This window comes from Lissotriton vulgaris, chromosome 8 (assembly GCF_964263255.1).
Source record: "Lissotriton vulgaris chromosome 8, aLisVul1.2, whole genome shotgun sequence".
Classification (NCBI taxonomy): Eukaryota; Metazoa; Chordata; class Amphibia; order Caudata; family Salamandridae; genus Lissotriton; species Lissotriton vulgaris.
Genome location: NC_141696.1, coordinates 742,840,846 through 742,853,712, shown reverse-complemented (window position 1 = coordinate 742,853,712; position 12,867 = coordinate 742,840,846). Strand labels below are relative to the sequence as shown.

Sequence of the window (12,867 nt, the reverse complement as noted above, 5' to 3'; positions counted from 1 at the left end):
TTGGATGGTAATGTGAACTCCCTGCTTAATTCATCGCATGCTGATTGATGCTGTTCGCTTTACGCCTAATGTTCACCTCTTCCTTACAGAAGCCTGTCCACTTTCCTCACTTAGGCCTCAGGGCTTATATTCCTACTTCGTATATTTGTAGTGTGTATAGTGTGCTGGGTGCAGTCTTTCTGGCTTTGCTGTTCGAGGATTAGTCTGCCTTCTTGTCAGACATTGTAAATTGACTTTGTTTCCAAGGTCTCCACGCTGCCCGATCGGTGCTGTTCACCACACCCAAAAATGGTTCTTTCCTGTTCTGTGCATACCCTCCCATTCTCCCTCTACTCTCGCCCTGCGTTCCCCTTCCAGTACTCACATTTTACCTTTCTAGTATTGCTCAGACATTGGAGATCAAATTGTGCTGCGGTATTCCTCAGTTGAGCATTTCTTTTCCAACTCTCATCTCGTCTGAGGTTTACCAATGTGGCAGTTTTACTGCATGCTTGTTCATATCACCATATAAAATGCTGTACAAAACACTGATCGCTAACACCCATGCTTTGAAGTTTCACGATGTCTTATCATTATTAACATCTGAATTCAGATATTTGAGATTACTTCTTACAATTGCTGAACGTTGTAGTGGTTCTGGGCATATCACTTAATCCCCTTGTGCTTACCAAAAATGAATGTGTCCTTGTGTAATGTAACTGGTGCTCAAGTGAAGCTCCCTAATACCTTCCGGTCGAGTTAGTGCTATATAAAACTGAAGAGAAAAAAAGGAAAGTGGTTTGTTGAAAAGACTTAATTTCAGAATCATTTATCAGCAAGTCATATAATTAGTGCTCTTGTGGTTGTTAATACCCCTCCCTACATGCCCGTGGTCACTACAAGGCAAAGGCATGTTGGGGATAGATAGAGGGTAACCAGTAAGATTATAAAGGCGGACAGTGATAGAAGCAGACATAGCCTTATTGTTCAGTGAAACTGGAAAATCTCTCAAAACATAGGGCCTCACTATGATGGCAATCAGACTTTCGTCGGACCACCATCGTTTCGGAAATGGGACCACCCGACTGGCTGTCGGTGGTCCCGCTGTAGGGATTATGATGCGACCTTCTTTAAGGCGGTGGCAATGTGTATTCTTTGTATTGCGACGTGTGCTTCGGGCCCCCAAGTCCCTATCTGCCAGCCTTTTCATGGCGGGTTAACCAACATGAAAAGGCAGACAGAAAGGGACATTGTAATCCCTACGACGGTGCCTGTGCAGGCACCGCCCCTATTGTAGGGATTACTGTCCCACCAACGGGCTCTTTAAGCCCGACGGATCTGTGGAGGTCGGTCTCTCCGCCCGCCCTCCATCAGCCCGCCGTCACTATGTGGCGGGCGGACAAGCATGGTCCGATGGCAGTGGGAAAGGCACCGACTGCCTGGCAGTGGCGGTCCCACCGCCATGGTAATGAGGCCCATAGATCGAGAAGGGTATTGACGTGTCATTGTTTTCTTTTTAATGCTGTTATTCTTTTATCAAGTGGTGTATAATACTCTCTTAAAAATAAACTAATTTTCTTTAAACTTGGTATAGTATGATTGAGTACTTGTTATCATTTTTAGTTACATGGATGCCATCAACAAATATGAATCCATCACAAAAATTGAGCCAAACGTCCCTTATTACTCTGAGTTGGTCAAGGAGCGCGTCTGCCACTGCTTGTCAAAGGTGAGCTTGGTCTTCTTTAACAGATGAACATCTGCACTCTGTCTCCATTCTTGCAGCAGGGCCTTTATATATATTATGCTTCTTCTTACAGAACCAACAAGCTGCTGAAGCTATAGAAGTCTGCACAGAATTTCTACAACTACAACCCACCCATGTGAGGGCTCTCAAAGACCGGGCTGAAGCACTTTTAATGGAAGAGCAATATGAGGAAGGTGATTTCTTGTTTCGTACCACCATCCTAGCATGGTTGCCCTATTAACTTGAACATTTTTGGACAATGATTTTGAATATCTACTACAGGTTCCATTGGGAAACAAAGTGCCATCTGTAATTTACATTTGTCCTCCGCAAGTCTCTCAATGAATGCTGTCCCTCCAGTGACAAATGCCTGAGTCTTTCTAAAAGTAGATGTTAAAACAGTACTGCATGTTATCACGTCATGCTGCAGTTGGTCAGCCATACTCCTAAGCTAGTTTTGTATGCAGACACTTCGTAATTATGTTTGCGTTTTAGTATGGCTCATTTTCTGTGGCATTACACCTTATGTGGTAGTGTGGCTACTTCTGGCGGATGTAGTAATACCTTCCACAACCTTTTTTTACTTATGGTCTTACCATTTTAATTGCAATCTAGAGTGACCAACTACTTAGAAGTGGCTTTCCAGCACTCACACATGCTTTAGTCTCCCCTGTTAAGCCGTGTAGCACATGATCCAGATTCTCCTTCTTAACCTTTTTCCAGCCATACTCCAATAACATGTGTAGAGTACTAAGTCCTTCTTGCCCCTTTGAAGAACTCTTGTAGAATTGATGAGATTGAGGTTAAAAGCGTTGCCTCGTTTTTTTTTCTTAGACCAATGTCTCGCCCCCCCCTCCCCCTGCCCCCCTCAGAACCTAGATAGAAAAAGGCAGTCCTAGCTTCCTATTGGCAGTAGACTCCCTGGAGCTTTTATACAAAGGCACAAATACTTGTTATGTGGTGAACTCGGGACCAATATAAGTAGCTATAAATGTTAATCCACCAAAAGGCATTCTGTCTTCAGACAATGGCAGATCACTGATGCAAATGCAGGCTATCTAGCAGCAAAAAAGAGCTGGAGCAGGCATAATAAAATAAACCTCTGATCAAGGAGAGGGGATGCATGAAGGCCATTTACAGCTGTGTCTCTTTCCATTTTAGCAGTCATTTATTTTACTTGCACTGCTACATCCGTTCTCTCTCATATCTTTCAACAATTATGTAAAGCAAGCTGTTTCTGGAAGTTCAAGAAAGCGTACTTTTCCCTCACGGCTAATAATATGATATAGTTCTCAGGTTTAAAATTTTTTGCAGGTGAGTGGTCTACTATATTTTGCGTCACTGCAGAGAACTCCTTTCAGGGATCATCTATTTCATGGGATGCCTTGGCCGATTTTTAGGTCTCGCACCTGGCGACGCAGCGCGAAACGCTGTCGCCAGCGAGAACTATTGTCGTCGACTTAGCTTTCAAGGGCTCTCAAGGGAGACCGGAGATAGGCACGCGCAGGCTGCAGGCCGGACTGGAAATGTGGACGCACTCGCTGTGCGCATCTCCTGTCCCCTTTGAGAGGCAAGGCACTTTCACTTTCCATGCCCAAGACGTGTCAGCGCACGGGCGCGCCCCACTCACCGGGCTGCTGGGTAATGCGATGCTGAAACACACCCCGCCTCTCCACTTCACCCGGGCCCCCTCCTGGAACCCAGGACTTCTCTGGATTTTCACCGCTACCGCGGGGCTCTCCCTCCCTCATCGAAGCCCCGCATCAACGAGCAACACGGCCTCTTTCGGCTGCGTCACAAGCCCCGCCCATGCACGGGCAAGGATGCCTGACTTCCTGGTTTCGCCCCCGCCCGCAATAGTAATTTTGTGCTTGCCTCTCTCTCTCCCCTGTGCCTGCTCCACCTTTGCTCCCTCCCCCATCGCCCCCCTCACCGTGCTCCTGACCTGCCCCCCCCACCCCACCGGTTGTACCTGCCCCCCTCCTCCTTGCACCATAACTTATTTCCAGTGAATAACTGTGTTCAGGCACGAGTCAGCAGTTTTACCAATCAATTTCGTTCATGCTTGATTACTGTAGGGCCTTTCTGTGTATTTCGATTATCGTTTTCTTTCCATTCACCGAACTTCCATTAATGCTGCCTGTTCTGCAGAACTTTGATGTATGTAATGCGTCCCTTATGATAAAGCGCCGGTTGCCGTCACAGTAAATGTATATACATATGCAGCAGTCTCTTGCAGCACTTTCAAACGGAAGCTTTGATGTCATTAACTTTCGAGCTACTGCGTCTTCAAAGTGCGCATGACCACTCTTTACAGCACCAAAGTGTCTAAAAAGTGAGTTGATACGGCCAACCGTCTGGATCAGCTTTGTTATTGGAACACAGCAATTCGATAGCTCGGGGGAGTGGAGCATGTTGAAAAAGTAAACAAACATGCCCTTGCGCTGTGCACGTGAAAACCATAACAGAAAAAAACTGTATATGCTAGTTTAGGACAGTTGAAAACTCGGCTACAGTTGCCAGGTGAGTTTTGATATCTTATTGTTTGTGTTGGCTGCTTGTTTCTGACTGGTATGCACAAGGGGCCGTGGGAGAAGGGAAGTGTACACCTTTACTGTTTAGCATGGATTAATGGAAAGCTTCTGTAAGGTCAAATTCACCATGGCTTCATTAGGAAGTCAGCGACTTGTTCTGTGGCACCAAACATTCTGTTGTTACACTGTGTGTCCTGCAGGGTATAATTGGTCACATCATAGATGCACAACAGGAGGTGGTGAGAATTCAGGAGCAGAAAAAGTAACACCAGTGAAAACCATGCCATTTGATGCGGTCTCCTGTCTAGTCATGTATTAACTTTCTCATTTTACATACATCTTCAACAATGTTCGTGTCTTTTCTGATGTTTGACAAATCAACGGAACATCACTGAAATCTAGGCAAACTTGATTCCTAGCATGTGTGTTGCTGACCCTTTTCTTGTTTCCCAATACTTATGCCTCCAACACTGCCCCTTAGATGCAGAACCAGTCGTCTTGGGAAAAGAGAAGTATATTTAGAATGTGTGCTCAAAGCATATGCGGCAGTTAAGGTAAAAGGCTATTATAATATCTTTTGGGATCGAGATCAAGATCTCAACTGTCAGAAACTCCGGATCGTGTTTTTTTAGGAGATCCTGGCAAGTTCCTCCTTCAGTATAGTTAGGACAGCATCCTGTTGATCACATTCAGATTATGAATCTGTGCCTTTCTCCTTCTGTCCCCTTCGCTGCCCCCATGATTCTGTGCCTTTCTCCATCTGTCCCCTTCGTTGCCCCGTGATTCTGTGCCTTTTTTCTCCTTCTGTCCCCTTCTCTGCACACAACCACACACACACACACCCACACACACAACCACAACCACACACACAACCACACCCAACGACACAGAACCACACACACAGAACCACACGCACATAAACACACTCAACCACACACTCAACCACACACTCAACCACACACTCAACCACACACTCAACCACACACTCAACCACACACTCAACCACACACTCAACCGCACACAACCACACAACCACACACACGCAACTACACACACGCAACCACACACACGCAACCACACACACACACCCACCCACACACACAACCACACACACAACCACACACACACAACAACACACACACAACCACACACATACAACCACACACACAACCACACACACACACACAACCACAGACACACACAGCCACACACACACAGCCACACACACACAGCCACACACACACACAGCCTCACACACACAACCACACCCACACCGTCAGTGCACACTTTCACCAGGCACAGACACTATGGGCCCGATTCACAGAATGAACTTACTACTTTTGGCATTCACAGAATGCACTTACTACTTTTGGTATTCACAGAATGAACTTACTCATTTCGGTATTCACAGAAGTTAGGACTACTAACTTTAGGACTCCTAAATGCCTTCTGTGAATACCGAAAGTCTTAAAATTAGGATTTTTCTCTATTTAGTAGTAGTAAAGTTAGGACTCCTAACTTTAGGATGCCTAAATGCCTTCTGTGAATACCGAAAGTCTTAAAATTAGGATTTTTCTCTATTTAGTAGTAGTAAAGTTAGGACTACTAACTTTAGGACGCCTAAATGCCTTCTGTGAATACCGAAAGTCTTAAAATTACGATTTTTCTCAATTTAGTAGTAGTAAAGTTAGGACTACTAACTTTAGGATGTCTAAATGCCTTCTGTGAATACCGAAAGTCTTAAAATTACGATTTCTCTCAATTTAGTAGTAGTAAAGTTAGTAGTCCTAACTTTACTACTACTAAATAGGGAAAAATCCTAATTTTAAGACTTTCGGTATTCACAGAAGGCATTTAGGCATCCTAAAGTTAGGAGTCCTAACTTTACTACTACTAAATTGAGAAAAATCCTAATTTTAAGACTTTCGGTATTCACAGAAGGCATTTAGGAGTCCTAAAGTTAGTAGTCCTATCTTCTGTGAATACCGAAATGAGTAAGTTCATTTTGTGAATACCAAAAGTAGTAAGTGCATTCTGTGAATGCCAAAAGTAGTAAGTTCATTCTGTGAATCGGGCCCTATCAGTCGTCAGTGCACGCTTTCACCAGCACGAACGCCACCAGCCATCAGTACACGCTTCCTCCAGGCACACACCACTAGACATCAGTGCACACTTTCACCAGGCACACATACACCACCAGCCGTCGGTGCACGCTTTCACCAGGCACACAGACACCACCAGCCATCAGTGCACGCTTCCACCAGGCACACACACTACCAGCCGGCAGTGCACACTTCCACCAGGCACACACACCACCAGCCATTAGTGCACACATCAATTGTTAACTTTACTTTTAAACATATTCATCTCAAGCGCAGTATGCCACCATTGCTATAAAAATAAATAAAACATTTTTTGGGCCTACAATTTATAGACTTTTGTTGCAATTGGTGTTGCAATATTTAGCAATGCCAATAGCTCAAACTTAAATAATGCGAGGCCTATTGCATTGCAAATGCTTGTTTTAAGGTGAAATTTACAACTGTTTTGTGCCCTAAACGGGACCTGATTCTTTTAAGGCTGACAGCCATTTAAACTAGACTGTCTATGATCAGGGTCGCCTTGAACAAAGTGAGTTAACCAGCAGCTCAATCCAACCTCTCAAGTAACAATTCAGCTAACACAGGTGTGCTTCTAGTCAGTCCTGCATCCTACATGGGCATGCTGCAAGGCGAGAACATCTCTTAGAAAAGTCACAGCCTCATTTTGCACTAAATAACACTCCATCAGTTTCTTTAGGCCCCCTAGTTTCTATACCAAGCCCCCGCCTTTCCAACCTGGAACCCACCAGATATCCAAAGGCGGGGTTGTAATTAATCCACCCCCCTGAAGCAACCTTGTATGTGGTGATTTTGGGGAATGTGCCTCATCTGAAAGGGTCTATGCCAGAAGCCTTTGATGAACTTAATAAAATTGTACATTGATTAGATGCATTCTAACTTGGGCCCTCGTATATATGATAATATTGTGAGAAGAGTGAACAGGGTGGGTAGTGATGGAAAGAAATGGGTAGATTGTGTGATGATCAATTTCAATTGGCCTACAATAGCGGCACAGGTATTGACCACCATAAGCTTACTCAGAAATATTAGACTCCCAACAATTGAGTCTCTTCCTCTTGGTTATCTTTATAACCTGATGTAGTATGTTCCTCCTCTTCGAAACTGGTGTCTCGTCAGTCAAGCACGCGAAATAGACAGTCTCTTGTATCCTCTATGCACTCTGTTTTGACAATCTCTAACAGATATGTCCCCTTGAGCAACTTGAACACATGTGAATGACTAGTTCATTATTATACTCTTTTAAACCCTGATATTTCCTTTTCTGTAAGCTCTCCTGTTGATATGCCCTGTAGTAACCTCCAATAGGTTTTATTGTTGATATGGGACATTGCTGTACTTGTGTCTAACTTTAATGATTTAAATTGGTTATATTTTGTAAGGCAATGCCACATGATTTGTCTGCAAGAAATATGGAAGTAGTCAAACTAAAGGTGGTTTAGTCACCTTTTATTTCTTGAGATTTTAATGGGAAGATTAAGGAAGTTGACCTGTAATCACATTTTTTACAAGTTCTAAAATTAACTTTTCCTGGTTCTACTATCGTTGCCCTGATTAACTTTTATAGAGCTAACCCTGGTCTCATGAGACTTCCAACCTTACCACTTTAGGGTCTGTTATAGGGACATTGACGGAAAAAGGCTTGGTCTGGATAATCTAATTATAGCTGCCGATTTTACCATCCATTTTTGTGAGAGCCCTCTTGACTCAACTAACAGTGTGTCTAAATGCACGGTGTTAGGGGTTTACATATATAACACCAACTTTTACAGGTAGAGGGTGTGCCACAATAATTGATTATATTTTTGTATCTGCAATTCTCTTCAGGATTTCTAAATTAGTGATCTTAATCCACTCAAGTTTTAATGATTATACAGCCTTCTGCAAGATGTTTGAAAGGCCAGACCTTGAGAGCTCTGCAGAAGAAGTACAGTGCGAAATTCACCAGGAATTTGCGGATGTAATTTCCTGTCTGTCGTATTGTAAAAGGCTTGCAGCTAAGAACACATGGGGTTTAAGAGAACTGTATTGACTCTTTTTTAACAGGCGTTAAAGGAAGAGATGTAATACTAACTTATTTCTATGCCTCATCCCATGTATCTATATGATGCCATTGAATCAGCTGTATATATTGACAATCGTTTAGACCAAATAAGAAAAGAGAAGTGAGGAGGATGGAGTTCAAATCTTATTGTAACCACTAAAATCATATTGAGAGCTGAGACTTCATGTCCTAATGTCAATACGGATGAACCTATGCACATAGGGGTAACACAAGGACCTTTTACAGAAGAAGAGGTTCACAGAAGGGTCTCTGTTTGTACTGTGCAAAAGATTGGCACATGATCTTACAGTACCCTATTGGAACCGATAAAGTTTCGAAAAACCACAGAGTATGCCCCTAAAGGAAAGAGGCATTGTTGGAAATGACCATGTTTTTGCATGGTGTATCCCAGATTTTTACCTTGGCTGTTATTGCTAGCTGTAGAACTCTGTGCACTTTACCCCTGCTTACCAGTGGTAGAGTACTTATGCTCTCCCTTTCAGCTTGTATTTACCTTACCTATCAGACCTTAGTATATAGTGCAAAAGTGTACCCAGGGCCTCTTAGTTAAATGTCACAAGTGGAATGCAGCACTCATTGTGCCATCCACTTCGGCGGCAGTGTGAACATGACTGCAGGCCTTCCATGTTTAGCTTAGCTGTGCAGTTCTGAACCGCAAATTCACTTGTCCAAATAGTCCCTTTTGACAGGCCTAAACCTTCCTTTTAAATAGTAATAAGTCACCCTTATGTTGCCTTATTGTCCATAAGGTTGGTACATGATATTTGAAAGGACATGTAAAACTTTAATATCCGAAACGAACAGGTTAGTATTAAATTCCTTACTTCAGAATATCCCCAGGCGTCTGACTGGATCTGGAAACTTTTGCGTAGCAGTACCCTTGCGTGTCGGTAGGCGTCGTCTGCGGCTCCGCGTCCGTTGGCGTCGTTGACGCCGGGATGACGTCGCCGGAGTACTTAGACACCACCCTCGCGCGCTGACGTCCGTTCTTCTTTTTTCCGCCCCAGCAAGCGCCGATCCGGAAAAAGTGGTACCCTTAGTTAATTTTTGACTAAACTTTTTCCATCATTTTTGATCTTCGAAGTCGAACAACTCCGACGGTGCCGGTAGGGATGCCCACGTTCAACCCCAGCGTCGACTGCAACCGACTGATGTCGGTTACCGACCCCCATCGCCGGTGTCTACATTGCCTGGGGCCCGACCACGATGACAAGTCATGCCCCGACTGCCGGGCCTTGACGTCGAAGGCTAGGGGGGTGCGGTCCCGCAAGCGCCTCGAGCTCCGGCAGTCGGCCCACACCGTTCGATTCGATGTCCCGGTCCGGAAGGAGTTGGAGGGACTGGTCGCAGGGCCGGAGTCATCACGGCTGGGAGAGTCGACACCACTCCTCGAGCTCCAAGTCCTCAGGTAAGAGGCACAAGAAGTCGAAGAAGCGACATCGCTCTTCTGACTAGCCCCCTCCGCGCGCACCCCCCCCCCGCACACCCCACCCCCCCCTGACGCGGCCAGGGGTTGGCCCGTTGGAGGCGTCGCGGCCTGCTCCATGCCCGCTGGTCCCTGTGCAGAACTCGACGCCGGAGGAGATCGACGCCATGAGGTCGCTCACTCCTCCGTCGGGTTCTGCGGCGTCTTGAGGCCCCGCGGTACCGACTGGGAGCCCTAGCGGGCCGGGTGCTTGGGCCCCAGCGCTATGGTCGACTTCAGTCCCTACGCCACAGGGCCCCGCCGGATCCGATTCCGGATCCGTGTCGCCGCCGGTCGACCTTACGACCTCGCCGGCCCCTAGGGTGTCGCCCCCGGCGCCGTCCACGGACAGTGTCATCCCCGGTCCCCCCCTTGACCCGGTTCCGACTCCAGAGCGGCACCGCTCGGCGCCACATTTGACGTAGAGAGAACTTTTTCTTCTATGATTCAGCCCCATCATTTTACCCTGAGTACCAGGAGATGGGTGGCGAGGCAGATTGGGAGGGGTCTGAGGACCCTCTGGCACGTGAGTGCCAGTCTTATCAGGACTGGGCAGGTGAGCTAGGGGATGCCAGTGGTTTGGACACTTTGTCAGACACTGGTTTTGTCTCCCCTCCTAACGTGGCTTCGGAGGAGGGGGCTGCCTATAGTGTGGTGTTGACGCAGGCGGCCAAGACCTTATTCCTTGTACTCCCTGTCGTGGCCGTGAGGACTAACCTCCTCACTTAGGTCCTTAAACCGCAAGCAAGCTCTTCGGAGCCTCTGTTACTGTTTAATGAGGCCTTGTCTGACGTTCTTCTTGGCACCTGGTCCAGGCCTACGACAGGTCCCCCTGTAGATAGGAACGTGGCCAGACGCCACCGCACAGCTCCAGGCGACCCTTGCTTTCTGTCCACCCATCCCACTCCCGAGAGCCTGGTCATACAGGCCTCTAACTCCCAGACCGGGAATCCAAGAGGTACGAACAGTATGATAAGAAGATGTTCTCCTCACTGTGTTTGGGGTTTCGGTCAGTTAACACCGCGTGCCTCTTGGGCCGTTATACCCACTCTCTGCGGGACGCGGTCGCGGACGTGCTGCCACAATGCACGGAGGAGGCCCGGACTAAACTCGCCCAAGCCCTTGCGGATTGTCGAGATGTGGCACGGTATTCCATCCGGTGTGGGCTGGATACAACGGACTCGCTGGGCAGAGCGATGGCCAACTTTTCGGCTGATGTCCATAACGCCCTTGATCTATAATGGAACAATTCCTATTCGTAGCAGTGTAACAGCAGGGAACGCAAGCAGCGGTACCAATTTGAGCATAACGCCCTTATGGACATGCCGTTTGATGACCGTCACCTCTTTGGCGACAAGGCAGACAGTGCGCTTGAGCGCTTTAAGGACTCCAGGGCTGTGGCCAAGTCCTTGGGCTTGTCGGGCCGCGTCAGCAAACTGCTGCCTTTCGCTCCTTTCGTTGCAAAGGAAGGGGCGCCCCCACACTTCCAGCGTGGTGGCGGACTTGGTAACCGCCGTGGCGGTGCCCGAGGACAACGGCTCGGCCAGTCCACATCCACTCCTGCAGCATCTGCCTCAAAGCCTCCTAGTCCCACGTGGGGGGCAGGGTTCGCCATCACCTCCTCCACTGGCGCGACATCACATCGCACATTTGGATGCTGCAAATCGTCCGAAGGGGCTACTCTCTCCCCTTCGAGGCGACCCCTCCAGCCATGTCACCGCAGCACCACCATGTGTCGGGGATCACTTCAATCTTCTGCAAGAGGAAGTTACGTCCCTCTTGGCCAAGGGGGCCATCGAGCGCGTTCCTGGGCCAGAAGTAGGGTGTGGTTGTTACTCCCACTACTTTCTGGTTCCCAAGAAGGGCAAAGCCGGACCTACGCCCTATCTTGGACCTGCGGAATGTCAACGGCTTCCTCCGGAAGGAGAAGTTCAAGATGCTGACACTGGCTCAGGTCTTAGCTGCTCTGGACCCGGTAGACTGGATGGTAGCGTTGGACTTGCAGGACGCTTATTTTCACATCCCCGTCCTGCCGGCCCACCGGCGCTACCTGCGGTTCACGGTAGGCCACGAGCACTTTCAGTTTACTGTGCTCCCCTTCGGCCTTACCAGGTGCTCACGAAAGTGATGGCATTGGTCGCAGCTCATCTGTGCAGGTTAGGGGTTTCAGTCTTCCCCTACCTCGACAACTAGTTGTTGAAGGCAGGCGCGTCCCAGACAGTCGTCAGCCACCTCCAGACGACCTCCTGCACCTGCTGGGGTTCTCCATCAATGTGCCGAAGTCACACCTGAGTCCCTCTCAGAACTCCTCTTCATCGGAGCGGTTCTAGGCTCGGCGCAGTTTCGGGTTTCTCCACCCGAACAGCGGGTTTGGGATATTCAGGCTCTGATTCCGATCTTTCAGCCGTTATCCCGAGTTTCGGTCAGGTTGACGCTGCGGCTTCTGGGGCTGATGGCCTACTGCATCCTTCTGGTGCATCACGCCAGGTGGCAGATGCGGGCTCTGCAGTGGGACCTGAAGTTTCAGTGGGCCCAGCATCAGGGCAACTTGTCAGACCATGTCTTGATCTCGGAGGGCACTGCGAGACAGTTGCAGCGGTGGCTCACGGACCGCGATTGGGTCAGCGGCAGATCCCTTTCTCTAACCCAACCAGAGCACGTAGATGTGTCGGACGCGTCCCTCCAGGGCTGGGGGGGGGGGGCACATGGGAGAGGCGGAGATCAGAGGCCTCTGGTCTCCGGCGGAGTCCCGGTTCCACATCAACCTTCTGGAGCTGCGGGAGATCCAGCTTGCACTGAAGGCCTTCCTCCCCTCTGTTCCGGGGGAGTGTAGTGCAGGTGTTCACGGACAACACCACCACCATGTGGTACTGCAATAACAGGGCGGATGGGGTCGTGAACCTTATGCTAGGAGGCTGTGCGCCTCTGGCAGTGACTGGAACATCCGGGCGCGACGC

The 12,867-nt window shown here is 48.1% G+C and overlaps 1 protein-coding gene across 1 annotated transcript in view; it reads left to right on the top strand.

Moving 5' to 3' along the window:
* Positions 1 to 12,867, top strand: part of DNAJC3 (DnaJ heat shock protein family (Hsp40) member C3) — a 251,087-nt gene that overhangs the window by 170,499 nt on the left and 67,721 nt on the right. Inside the window, exons 8-9 of the mRNA XM_086934645.1 lie at positions 1,603 to 1,708; positions 1,800 to 1,920. Of these exons, the coding sequence (XP_086790771.1) occupies positions 1,603 to 1,708; positions 1,800 to 1,920 (227 nt within the window). The remainder of the gene's footprint in view (positions 1 to 1,602; positions 1,709 to 1,799; positions 1,921 to 12,867) is intronic.